This window comes from Haliaeetus leucocephalus, unplaced genomic scaffold, assembly GCF_000737465.1.
Source record: "Haliaeetus leucocephalus isolate CR32 unplaced genomic scaffold, Haliaeetus_leucocephalus-4.0 Scaffold536, whole genome shotgun sequence".
Taxonomy (NCBI): Eukaryota; Metazoa; Chordata; class Aves; order Accipitriformes; family Accipitridae; genus Haliaeetus; species Haliaeetus leucocephalus.
In genome coordinates, this window is record NW_010972972.1 from 5,847,442 (window position 1) to 5,861,927 (window position 14,486).

The window sequence follows — 14,486 nt, forward strand, 5'->3', positions numbered from 1 at the left end:
CACACAGAAGCAGCTCACAGATAACTCCACAGACTGAAAGATACACTGCCTGGTTCACCAAAACCAAAATACCAAGTAAAAATGAACAGCTTGTAAGAATAAAGTTTTTCATCTGAAAGTAGAGCACTTACATGTATCAAAATTCCAGGCAGTGGATGCTTATGAGCAGAGTAATTGGAAAGAAAAATAACAGCTAAAAGCAGGCTAAGAGAAATTTGCTTGCATCAGTTCAGCAAAAAACATAGCTTCTTTATGAAGGGCTTTCTTTGTAGAAACAGCGTAATTCTAAGCTTAGCAACCTCTTTATAAGGAACTAGATGTTTTCACTGAAAATAGAAGCTGACAGTCCACCTCTGTTCTTAAAGAAACATTATTTTAACCTAAAGAATTCCATAAAACCTGTAGCAGATAGCTTTGCATTTTTAAAAGGCTGCCATTTAAAATTCTTTTCAAATGGACAAATATTTCAATATAAGGCATTTTAATTTTTCATCTAACAGAACAGACAGTGAGGCAAGACCTAAATCAGATACCTGAGTTTTTTCCCCACTTTAAGTGCTGACATGTGTTTCTTGGAGAAGAAAAAGTACACAAACAACAATGTGAAATCTACATAAAAAGAGAAAGTCACCGATAATATTGTTTGGAATGTCACACGCAGACCCATAGTCTTTGTTCCACGCAAAGTATATTATATTAAGTGTTAAACGGACATTTAATATAGAGAATTCTAAAGAGCTTCTTGTTTTGCGGTAAAAAGGGAAATGTGCACTAAGAGGTTGAACTGTGACAAGTGCAGAATAGTATCAATAATCCCATTACAACACCTGATTTGTCAAACTTGTCTCTACAAGTTATTCTAAAATTCACAATAGTGTTCTTAACCATTTATGAAATGGAGCAGATCATGTCTTTGTAGCATTCACAGCCACTGATTCTCCATGCTTTGTTGGAAAGAATGGCTTGAATGGCTACTAAGTCTTACACTTCATTTTCTTCAACCTCTTATTGATATCCCGGTGTTTTGAATGCTGTTCAACTGTAGGAGACTACAATACAAAGGTAGTATCAAGCAGGTGTTTTCTTTCTGGAACCACTAAGTTCTGTTGATGTATTATGTGGCATCGTGGCTTTACAGACCAAATCAGGTCATCAATATGCATGACCTCCACATCGGGCAGTGACCAGGAAGCGGAATGGATTCTCTCCTGAAAAATGCAAAATCTGTCGAGCTGAGATTTAAGACAAACCAACAGAAGAGTCCAGGCTCCAGGTGTATCTGAAATCATGTGCGTACACACATTCCACACCAAATATGAGATTTTTCAGGAACATGGCAAGGAATACTCATTAATAAATACATATTTCTCAATCCAGGTTGAAAAACAGGTTTTCCTCTTAGTTTTGTACCTTAACTGAATGAATCCAAAGCTGTTTTAGAGATCACCACAGATTATCCAGAAGAAATATCATGAACTAAATGATGGCATAGAATAAAGAAAACTTATTTTGCCGAGGAGATACTTTAAAGAAACTTTTTCCCTAGTAGAAAATTTTCTTCCAGAAAAATGTTTTGGGAGCTATGGCTAATTGCAGGACACCTCTAGAAAGTAAAAGATGAGAAGGTTCTTAAATTACAAGGTTAATTTTTAAACAGAAAATGAAAGCATACAGCAAGACAACTCTTTAGACTTTCATTTAGCCAAAGATTATTAAGTTCTTGGACTGGAAGGTAGGGATGCCTTATAGATCACTGATTTTAACCTGATTAAGTTGTGTAAGCAGAGGAAGTCTCAAAAAGATATGCAACAATTCCCTCTAGCTCTTTAAAAGAAATTAATTATTCCAAAATAAGAAAAATTAACAAAACTAACAACGAGCAAAAATTTAGACAGACTGGGACAAATAAATGTGTCAGGTAACTAAGCAAAAGTCACAATTCGTGTAGAAGGCTTTAAGAAAAAAATATATACAACATGAAAAAAGAGGAGATAGAGGCTACTGAGAAATTCAAACTGAGGAAGAGGAAATTCTGTTGGCTGATGAAATGATGTACCATAAATTGGAATTAGCAGTAATACAGGCCCACTATCAGGAACAAAGATTAAATTTATAAATGGTCTTTGAAAAAGCAAACACGATCAATATTCTGTATTTGGAAAGCAGCAGTTTGCTTATGTTTCTAACACAAACAAGTGTGTTAGTACCATGGAGAATGTGCAGCATTAATGAGGAGAAAGACTTTCTAATCAACACTCCCATAAAGCTCACATCTTAAAAGAGAAAACTTTTGACCCACTGATGTTCATTTTTATAAATGCTGGAATATCAGAAGACAAGGTAAATGTACATGGAGATGCTCTTCCTCATATAAGAAAACACTACTTAATAAACATTTGGACCAACTGGATTCTGCTTTTTACAAAAATAAAACAGGTAATATTTTCATCAGAACCACTCTTGAACATTTCCCACCATTTTTTCCACTTGATTCATATGTCAGTGTCATAGCTAATGGAGTCATAGGTCAGTATGTGAAGACTGCCAATCTATTATGCATTAATGAGGTAGACACAACACATCTTCATGAAGCATTTGTCTTAGTACCTAATGAAATTTTAATTTGAAAACATTAGATACCAGTAACTAAGACTTCAAAACACAATTGTCAAAGGAATCATTGATCTAAGCCATGTTCAGTTGAGTTTTCCAAGCACCAGCACAAGGCCCTCTTAGTATTCTGTGCTTTCATCAACTAAAGACAACAAAAATCAGCAAAGGAATAACTAACCAAGAGAAGAAAAACAATTTGAGTTGCTCAGTAAACTAGGGAAGTTCAAACAAAATGCGTTCTTCAGGCTTGCATCAAGCATGCATGTAGTAAAGTGCTTCAGGAGTAAGAGATGCCCACAGGCAGGACCACTGGAGCTGGAGAATGAGAACTCTTACAGGTTGTCCTGTGCTTCAAGTGCCAGTGGTGACATGAATGTCAACCAAAGACAACATCTCCCAGAAAGCATCAGCTACTTGTGAAGGCTCTATATCCCCCCTAGTTTCTAGGGTTAATAAAAGAGCATACTTTTTCCACCGCCCCACCCCCCCCCCCCCCGAAACCTGCTCAGTTTTTTATATTTTTACTCACAATGTAGGAAGAAACCTACAGAAAGAAGCACACAGTATGTTTACAAGTCAACCTGCCTGACATGGTTTTCTATGACAGATGGGATCAACCAGAGCAAGATTCCAAAGTGGGAGGAACAGAGGAGTCTGACAGCCCCCAACTATACATGAAGGAATATCATTCAGTGCAGAACAGGCCTGAATGGCTCCAGCATTTTTGCATTTGGATCCGGAGGTTTCTTGGATACAGCTTCTCCCCCTCCCCCAAGTAGCTGTTTCAACAAGGCTTAAGGGAGTAACATCCAAAATAAAGTCACACACAAAGCTTCAGTGGGTCTGCTGGCTTTTCCTATAAAAATTCCTACAACGAGAAAGGCAGAAAATTCAATTCAGACCTTGGATTTTAAGATTTCAGTAGCTTTTATCTTCTGTACAGGTAAGAAATGAACTCTCCTATGTCAAAAGGTGCCATATTCACACAGCCGCTGCAGGAAACAACTGAAGCTGGATAAAGGCCATGCAGAAAGACTCCCTCCAGGCTCTAATGGTGAGACCACAGCTCTGGCTTGGGAGGAGAACATTTCCCAGCGCTGGCAGACAAAAATGTGGTTTTCATATTCGGTTAAAAAAAACACTGAAAGATTATTAAAATGCTATGCAATACTACTGATAAAATAGAATTAAGCTACCTCAAACCTACTGACATACTTTGCAGTAATGCAAGTGGACCATCTCAAGCCTCTAGGATCACTTCATGCAGCCAGCGTGAGCCAGGCTGGATGTGGCTTTCTAAAGAGATGCAAAACAGGACAGTAAAGATACTGAAAATCTCAAAAGAAGGATTATATGGAGAAAATTCTAAGAATTTTTTTGTCTGTCTTTTAGAATACACAGCAATGATAAAGCTAACACCTGCAGACACGCAGTGAGCTCATTTATGGAAGATTTCACTCTAAATTTTTCCTAGGTCTCCTTCAGAAAGTTTGAAGAGATAATAAATACACAGACAGATTTCAAAGCAATTTTTCTGTCTTCCAAATTAACTTCTCTCAAGTACATCCAGATACAGCAACCATTCATCTCACTGCCCAGTACGGAAATTTCTACATAGTCTACTCATTTACTACAAGCGGAAGTTTCTCTCCAGAGAAACTGCAGAACGATAGCCAAGTTCCTTCAAAAGATAAGCCTGAGAAAAAAAATAGTTTCCGTATGTGTGCTAATTACCAACTAAACCCTTCCTCACATGATCTGGAGTACAGAAGTCAAAGCTCTTAATTCCCTGAAAGATAAATTATGACTAAGTCTTAATAATACATCTCCCCCCCCCTCCGAAAAGCTAATTTCACAGGTATTTTTTGAATTACTGCTTGATTACAAAAGTCATCAATTTCGGCCATAAAGCAAAACCAAGACAAATGACTAAAATACTATGGAAATACTTGAGGGAGATTTACTGCAGCGGTAAATCTAATATCATCCTCAAAGGAAGAAACAAATAATTTAAGTTCACTGGTGAACAAAACAGGCTACTGACCAGTCAACCTACGGCTGCTTCTTGTTTGTCCCCAAGTCAGGGACCCACCCTTAAAGTCTACAATCTCTTCCTGCTCTCCGTAAGGCCACAGTAACCTTCTGTATCCTTTGGGCTGAAAAAAACCCCAAACACTCTGTCCAGACTAGAGGGAATGAACTAATTAATAGAAAGCTGCTTGTCCGATTTTCAAGGCAGGTACCTCAAGTTTATTTTACTGATGCCCCAGGGGTTAGCTAGCTGCTGAGTCAGAGGGAAGACTTCATTTCGCCCTGGAATTTTTTTATTCCAAACCTGTCATAAGGTTGTGTTTGTCAAGCTGCGGTTGTTTTGCCATGTGGGATTTCTGAATCAATTCAGGTGACTTGGGTTCAATGCTGAAATGGCTGCCTTTACAGAGCTCTCTAGCACCTTCCCTCAAGCCTCACAGATGTTGCTTTTCCTGTGTAGTGTCTGCCATCCTCCTGCTCTTACAGTTAATACTGCAGCATTGCAATAAAACAATGTATTTTAAAGAGAGAAGTACTTTACCTAGCACCTTACTTTTCTTTCTTGAAAGATTCTACTTTTACTGCAAGTTGAGCAATTTGATTTTCAAGAAAGTTGTCCACAATCTACTAAAGCACACCTTACCTCTTTCTGACATGCCAGCACTGGTACTTTACAAATACTTGTACAGGAGTCCTCCTCTATAAACCTCAAAGCATTTTACACGGCAAAGGAAGAAAAATTATTGAATTCTATTGCTGAAGCAAAAGCTGCATTAATTGCCAAAAGCATCTGTTCAAAAAAAAAATATTTTTTTTTTGTTTTCAAAAGACCAGGGATCTAGTTCCCACTGTATCAAAAAGACCAGTATTATGTTGGCTAAAATTCACTCAATTTCTCTAATTCCTTATTAGGGAAATACTATCACCTTTCCAGTCTTCACAGTACAAGGATAAATCAGTTATCATTTGCAAAACATTGGACTACATGGTAAAGAACAGCAAAGAAAAAATATTAGCCATAGCACAAGTTAGTAAGACATGGTAGGAAATCTCCGATTTTAACCCTTAGAATTTTAATCCACTGAAAAATTGTTAAAAAGGCCACTATATCTTAAGTAAAGCAGCCTAACGTCCTTGTCAGATGGTAAAAGAAACAGTCAGCTTCTATCTTCTGATTTTAAACAATGGAAAACCAATACAGTAAGGAAAAAAACCAAGCAACTATTTGGGCACAGCAGCCCATAAATATTATTTACATATATAAAATAAATTATACATTATATTTATACATATAAGCACACATATAATAAATAATGTATATACACACACATGTTATATATACACAAGAATTGCTATTGGAATATTGCACATTTTCATCACTTTTCTAGAAAACAGGTATTCACATATTCTGATATCTTTAAAGAAGTGTTTTTTCAAGTCTGGTGAGACACTCACAGGGTGAGGAGAAGCTGGTAAAGGCAATCATACTATCTGCTTACATCCACCTTTCCTCTTGCCTTTACTGCTCCTCTCTCCCCTCCACCTCCCCTCACTCCATCTGCTGCTCTGACAGGCTGCTTTCTCCTTTGGCATTCATTTCGTCTTATTTTAAGGCTCCTCTCCTGATTATTGTCATTGATATAAACACCACCAAAGGACGCACTTGCACTTCACTCATAGCTGCCAATAGGAATGTGTGAATAAACACTACGCCACCTTTTATTTCTCTATATTTTAAAACGTTTTAGATGTATCAAGTTTCTCATTGCAACAGACACAGCAATCAACACCAAGTAACCTGTCCGCTCTCTCCAGATCACAGATAAGATAGCTATTTTTACTGAGCACGCACATCTCTTCAATGTTAATTTGACCTCCAGAAGAAACAGATGGGAAAAAAAAAATCGTAACAATTACTGCCTTTTTAAAAAATCTGAACAGAAACTTCTACTTGCACCTCTGTTCAAATTTAAAGCTCTTGTGCAGCTCACAGAATGGACTTCCCTACCTTTTTTCTACATTATCAATGCCTTCAGTTGAGGTACTACAGTTAGCAACTAATTAACATGCACTGAAATGAGTAGCACGTTTCACAGCTCCATCTCTTTGAGGTTACTTGCAGACCCAAAGAGATACACCACGTTGATTGCCTACAGTCACGTTTTACTCTGAAACAATGACAGCTAAATATCGGGCAAAAACAAAGCATGACAAAACATGACAAGGAAGGTCATCTGTGTGTTCCCAGCACGAGAGACAGACTGTGAAATACTGCTGTTGAGTTAAAAGTGTTAAACAATAATTAAAAGTACAGCAGAGATGTAATTACTATCTCAAAAAAAAAAACAAACCAAAAAAAAACCAAAACAAACAAAACAACACCTACACCATTTTACCTATTTAACATGCTAGGTAAAACAGTTTTTTACTAGGTAGCAGCAAAAGCACACATTCACCAAGTTCTACTTTCATGTAACAAAAGAGTATTCTTAGCCACTGATTTCAGCTAGCTTATTAATCAAGGAGAATAGCTAATAATACAAAATTGCAATTTAAATGCTATTACTAGGAATACTGTTAATGGAAAATGAGAGCCTTTCTACACTCTCAATACTGAATATTAAGGTAAGCCTTTAAGCGTATATTAGATAATGCAGTACTGAAAATACAAATGCAATAGCTTAGTGCATATTCACAAAAGCTCTAAAAGGACTGCAGAACTACAGTACTAGGGCTGATACATGAAGTACTTCTCCCATTTCTACTACGGCGCAGCCTAGAAAAGCCAGTAAAGAAACCACTGGAGGCAGACAACATGCAGAAAAACAGGTCGAAAAAACTTTGATGGCAACAGGTACAATACAGTGAAAAGAGTCAGTAAAAAAAAAAACCTCCCTTGATAAAATAAGACATAAGGCAATTTACATACAGATCCTGCAATTCATCACATACATTCAAGCTACTTACCATGTAATTAGGGATAAATTATAAACACTGAACCATGGTGTTTCACTAGCATTTGTACAGGTTCTCCTCCTCCAAACAAAAGCACTGTGTATAGAAACTTGGCACCCAAGTGCACTGCATCAGCATACAAGTTTTTTGAAACTGACAAAGCATTCAGTTCTAGGGAACTTCTTTTCACTGTCCATCCTTCCACTCTTTTTTTTTTTTAGCTTGCCATAAAAGTCATAAATTAGAATATTCTGAGTTCCCTAAGGTGACAAAAGGCACTTGGACAGAGTCTGTGAAAAGGTTTAGAAATCTTGCTTCAGAAACTAACTACTGAGAATTTCCAGTTCCCTTTATAACTAGTTTAAAAGGAATATCTCACTGTTGATGAATACGACTTCACAGTTATTTTGATTACAATTTCTCTCACCAGAAGACTTTATGTGAAATTTTATTACCATCTCAAAAACAGAAATCCTTTTACAGGCCCAAGAAGAAACATCCCACATTGTTCTTGAACTGTACACTTATCAGCAAACCAAGGAAGCGATCCCACAAGACTTCATTCATATAAGCAGCCATTCAATGAATCTCAAATGATGCAGCTGTATTGCTGGAAAGTTGGGGGTTTTTAAATGCAAGTATCTGAAAGCCTCAGTTGTTAAGACTGAGCCTTCCGAATCCGAGAATGTAATTATTTTTCCAACTTATCAAGACTATTCCCTAAATGCAGTGACTGCTGTAAGTGCCTCTGCATATAAAAAAAACTCCCAGGGTAGAATGGATAAATGTATTAAGAACTGATCTTAAATTCTCTATGTCATTACAAAAATCAGTAAAGAATACATACTTTTAATCAAAGGTTCATGAGGCATATATCGATTCTGTCACTGAAAAATTACTATATTTAATCAAATTAACTGCAACTAACAATGTAATCAATGCATGCTAATGTAAATTCACGTACAATGAAAGAATTGGAGCGCCAATAACTGCAGACCCTTATAGCACTATTTTGAGTGTTTCGATTAAATTCAGGACAAATTTCATTTGACTTACAAAGCTTTTTCAGCTGAGTTTTGGACTGAGACCACATGTAGAAAATATAGGACTAGAAAATGCATACATCGAGATACAGAAATCCTCTTTCATAAACTGACAGTAATGTCTGGCCCACAGAAAACGTTTGTTCTCTATATACTTGTGGGTGATGCAGCACTGATGACTAAAAGGATCCTTAACACAACAGCCTACAAACTACATTTGGAAACACCCTAGCGACAGCTTGTGTTTTCACATTTCACTTCTGTCACTGCCCCAACATCAACAATTGTAACATCAGGCACATCTCCAGTTGTATTTATTGAATATTGAGCCTCACAAGCTTGCTCACTTATATTTTGTTCTACCTTTAATCTATTTTAAAATAAATTAACGTATTTTTAACCTGTTGTACTTGGACTTAGGCTCCAAGAGCCTTTACTGTAAATTAAGCAGGCAGCTGCCCCTTACTAGATACTTCTTAATTTTGGAACAAGGGAGAAGAATCAATCCTCCCTCCTTTCTCACAAACAAATCAAAATTCACCCCACTCCCTATCACAAGCATGAGGCCAAATCTGGCTGCTTTTATTTCAGATGAATGGGAAGGTGCTCTTACTAAAGAATGTGAATGTAAATTTATTTTGGACTGAGTACACCAGAACACACTTCCTCTCTCTCTAATTGACCTGATTTTACTTTTTACTCAGGTTTCACACTAACTTCTGAGAAAACCTGAAATAGTTGACTGACTTTATAACAATTTGAAAAAAATGTTAAAAATGTCTTCTGTAGCCAAGAACTTCCTCAAGTCAAAATGTCCATAAAAACACAGAATGGGTCTAACTCCTGCATAGGCCAAACTGTCCAATTCAGAACTTTAACAGGTACTTTCATAGTAAGCAACTTACAGAAAGGATAACCAAAAAAACATACACTGTGGAAAATTTGCTAACGAATAAATTGCCTCGAGAACAATGCCATAGACATCAAAATTATTCCAGAACCTACCTGTGCATATTCCTTCTCAATTGCAGCTCTCTTCTGACTGAATGCTCTGAAAGAGGGAAAAAAAAAATCCCTTAATACATACAGCAAACCACTATAAATTCAATAATTTACTTAAAAGGATTTTCTGCTAGAGAGTCTTTATAGTTAAATGAGCAATAAAAAAGCAAAATTGTTTGAAAACTGTATATCAGTAGCCTAGCAACTAGTGCATGTGGACTTCACATATGTGATGTTCAAATTTCCAAGTTTTATTGGACAAATTCAGTTCCCAGGACTACCAGTGTAAATACCATTTACTTCATTAAAGGCTCATCAGCTTTCCACTGGTATAGCCTAGGGAAGAATTTGGTAGCACAGAACAGAATTTGGCTTTATGCATCTAGATGGACTTACTTACTATTTCTTTTTTTTTTTTTTAAGAAAATGTAAAGTAACAGCAACTGAACATACTAGATTCATAGTTGTAGTCACAAGACTAACAGCCTTTCTCTAAACCCATGCTGTCCCACAGCAATATACTGATTTACCCATTAATGTAGCTATATTGCATTAGACCCACTTAACTCGGTGCCAATCGTAGCATGTCATTCCACATTAACATCGGTGCTGTACTCTCACGTAGGGGCTCAAGATGTACCATCTCAGTGTATTTTAAAATAGAGGGTTTCAACACTATCACTGTTATAACAGGAAGAAGGTTCAAATACCTAGATGTGTCAAGGCTCTTTTTTCAATAGCTTAAGCTATTCCCTCTTTAGCACTTGAACAGTGAAAGCAGAGTCATTTTCTTCAAGCTATACTACAAACTACTAAGCTTAAGGCTACGCCATCAGCAAAAGAAAATCTAATTCTATTTAAATTAGTTACACAATAATTATGGTGACACATTAATAAAAAATCCTCAGGAACATCCTATAATAAGGTTAACTCAATAAACACAAACAAAAGGAGCTCTGAACAGGCTCTTTCTACTCCTGTCTACTCCATTTCACCCATGAAGAGCATCCACACGCTGATAAGGCTCAGCCTCCACAACGGGATCTAAAACAAAAGTCTAAAGGCATTGTGATTGCTTAAAATTCTTTCCAGACTAATGATAGCCCTGAAGATCTGGCCATATTCCAACTCAAATAATTGCATCCCATCTTCCTAAATCCCCCTCATGTAGCTCAGGTGGGTACAAAGGGCTGTACGACTGTGCCACACGAAACACCTCTGTATGAACAGGTAAAAATTGTCTGAGGTGCCTGTAAATGAATCTACTTTGTAAACCAGTCAAGATATTTCATCTAATATTACAAAACAATTTCTTTTAGGCTTTCCTGTTCCAAAGTCCAATATCCTAGTCAGTGTAGCAAACATCTAAAAACCACACATACTATCCTTCTAAAAGATCTTACTTTTCTTTTAAAAGTATAAGTAACTGCAGAAGTAACTACTAGGAATAACTGAAGTGTGTTACCAATATTGAAAAGGTGAAAGAAAACAAGCAGCTGGCTTTGAACCGTAAATCTGGGAAGACTTTAGGCAAAGGCAGTTATTTTCCAAGTCTCAGCTAATCTTATTTGAAAACATATAATCAGAGATAAATATTAAGGATACTCAGTTTACACAAAACCTGGATATGGAGCTGTGTATTTCACCGTGAGGTTTTTTTCCCCCCATACAAAACAAATTTCACTTAAACTAATTGCATAACAATTGTGAACAAGCTGGAAGCCTGAGATATGCCCTAAAAACCTTCTACGTTAAAAGGTTTACACTAGAGAAAAAAACCGAACACATTCAACTGGCCCTAGTGTAGAATTACAAAATACCATGCAAATCAAATTTACTTGCAAAACTGACAGAAATCTTGGACTTGGAATGACTGCAAGCTCCAGCACGAAGAAAATGTATGTACAGTAGCACCTCCATGAATTAGAAACATTTTAGAGTAGTTTCAGATTTTGTTCTGCATTTTAAATGGGGTCTTATAAAAAAGTTGGCAGGACAGCATATAATTCAATTTATACAATACTTAAATTTGTGTTTGATCTGTGTTTTGGTGAATGAAGTAAATGGTAAGTACTGAAAGACCAGCAGAATCAGCCACCTGTATTCCTTGAAGCTGGTGTTCTCTGCTGCTTTGTGACTGCGTTTCCCTCAATTTGTCAAACACAAAGCTGTTTTTAACCTCGGGACAGTTTATACAGGAATCCCTTTATGACAACCATAAATATATTACAAAACACAATGAAATATGAGACTGAAGTAGACAAATTTCCCAGGAGAAAATGATTTGGAGCAGGGGAGAAAAAAAAGTGTCTGACTAATAAATGCATCATAGTTTCTTAATTTGGGAAACCTGAAAACTTTCATGTGTGTATCTTGATTTATGTGCAAAGCTGGGATATTCTTAACCTTATTGTCATTCAAGATGGAATTTCAAGTTCATTCATACACGGAAAGATTTGGTTCCGTAAACTAATAAAACGTTCTCAAAGTTTTTTAAAAATGAATTAGCAGGTCTGCAAGAAGGCAGGAACATTATTTAGGGTTTCTTTAAACTAGGAAGTATTAATATCTTCTATTACATCTTTTTCTCTAATTAACCATGAAGTGCAAGAAGCACCAGAACTGCACGCCTCAAAAAGTATCCTAGCTTTTGTTTCTGGACAGTAATTCCTAAATATCATCTCTATCCTGCAAATGTTGATTCATACGATACGCTTACTCCCTTTGCCCCACTAAAAATTATTCAAAACCATTTAAAACTGACAGTTTAAAAAGAGGATGAGAAAGAATAAATACAAAGAAATTCAACACTATTTGGTGTATACAGTCAATCTGCAACCATTTTCCATTTTGATACTTGCCACAATCCTCACATTGCAGGAAAATCCTGACTTAAGTCTCCAAAAAAAGAAAACCAATTAAAAAAACATAAAATTATGCTCACCATCAGGACAAGCCACCGCCATTTATAAAAAATGCTATTTTATTACACGTCAAGAGTGTGACCAGATGCCTGTCTTTAAAAGAGCCTGCTGCTAGGGAAGACTGCTGCAAGCCCGAAGGAAAAGTCACACTCAGAAAAGTTACTTCAGTGGTTTCAACATACATCATTTAACATCAAAAGGCAATGCCAGCCACTCACAGCATTTCCTCACACACCGCTTCCAAGGCTTACAGCTCCGTATGACTAGAATGAACCTAATCCTGGAGGGATTATGAAGGAATGTTCTTTCCAAAGCACAAACAGCTAGAGAACCTCGGCAGAGAAGGTTTGTCTTCCTTTGAAATGTCAGCAATTGGCCAAGTCTGGTCAAAAACAGAGCAGTGGGGTTAGAGAACAGTTGCTCCTATTGTCATTAGGACAATAAGGACTAAATATAGGGTTAGAAAGGACTTCTCTTTCAGACTAAAAACTAGTAAGAATATCTGAAGAAGAGGAAGGTGGGGATTTTTCTGCTGCATAGCAGGACTTCGCCCACCTACATCTTCTCCTTACGTTCCTCATCGGGCTTCTGACCTGGGATAACACATGCCAAAGTGCACCACAAGGCTGAGCTAGTCACTTTGGTTCCTAAGGAAGAAAATTCTTTGGTCTTAATTCATAGGACTTCATGTGACAAAAAATATCTGGATGAAACGTAATAATCTATGGTATTAAAGAAATTAGATTATGCAATCTAACTTTCCCTTGGGCTCTGTGAAACAGTGGAACTGTAAGGGAGAAGCAGAAAGAAAACTGTACTTACTGTCATCCCTGCTTTGCCCATACTACTTTTACTAGTGCTAAACCCTCACTGTCACTGCAAATTCCCAAACATAAATTCCAGCAACTGTCAGGTATTTAAATTACTCATATCAACTTAAGGTAACAGATACTATGAAATGTTCAGGTATATTTTTAAATTCTCATTGTAAATAAGCGTAACAATGTGAAGTAAGGAGTCGGGTCAGTGGAGAATGATACTTCAAGAACTCTTCCTATAGAGAAACAGGAGAAACAGACAGGCTCTACTGGGTACGTGGATGTCCACTTGGGTTGGAAACGTCTAAAGCTCCAACGTTCATGAAAAACCAGTATGTTAACATTAAAATATGCATTAGTGTTATATAAAACAATGTTATATTTGCCAAGATTATCCAGTCATACAAATCTAAGGATGAAAGTCACAGCTTGCACAGTAAAAACAGTTAAACAGTGACACCCTGAAAATCAGAAAGCGAATTACTCTCTGTATTAAAAACCCAATTTAACTGTATCTAGAGAGCTATGCAAAAATGTAAACAGACACTTCATGTACAGGTCTCTTGAATAAAAGAAGGGGCTAAATTTGCATAGGTGAATGTATTTCCATTTAAAGGCTGAGAAATTCAGCAATGAGCCAAGCAGGGGGCTGAATCACATTTTGAATGAGTCCCTGTACAAGATCACGATAATGGTCAAAAACAGATGTATTAACTGGCAAACCGGTACAACTCACCTAGCACTAGCAGTTTATGTTAATACAATTTTTTGGCTATGGAGATTCAGAGAAGTTGTTCAGAAATTTTAATTTAAAAAATGCCAAACCTTACAATTTGTACAACTATGCAAAGCACCAGAAAACGTACAAATTGGTATCACATCTGAAACATCCAAAAGTGTTAGACTAAAGAAATGCATCTGTTTTAACTGACATTGACCTAAGAGAGTCCCCAACTGCTACACTAACAAAAGCAAGAAGCAGCAAATGAGAAAATAATGCGCTCAGCTCTAGGGAGACTGGATTTCCCAGATCAGCAGAACACAGAGCAACAGAATCGACACTTTCAGTGCCATCTATCCGAAAGATAATGGGGGGGGGG

The 14,486-nt window shown here is 36.8% G+C and overlaps 1 protein-coding gene across 1 annotated transcript in view; it reads right to left on the reverse strand.

Annotated features, from left to right (window-relative positions):
• The window catches only part of FCHSD2 (FCH and double SH3 domains 2), a 159,453-nt gene that overhangs the window by 118,460 nt on the left and 26,507 nt on the right, over positions 1-14,486 (reverse strand). The window contains exon 2 of the mRNA XM_010576632.1: positions 9,648-9,693. Within this exon, the coding sequence (XP_010574934.1) occupies positions 9,648-9,693 (46 nt within the window). The remainder of the gene's footprint in view (positions 1-9,647; positions 9,694-14,486) is intronic.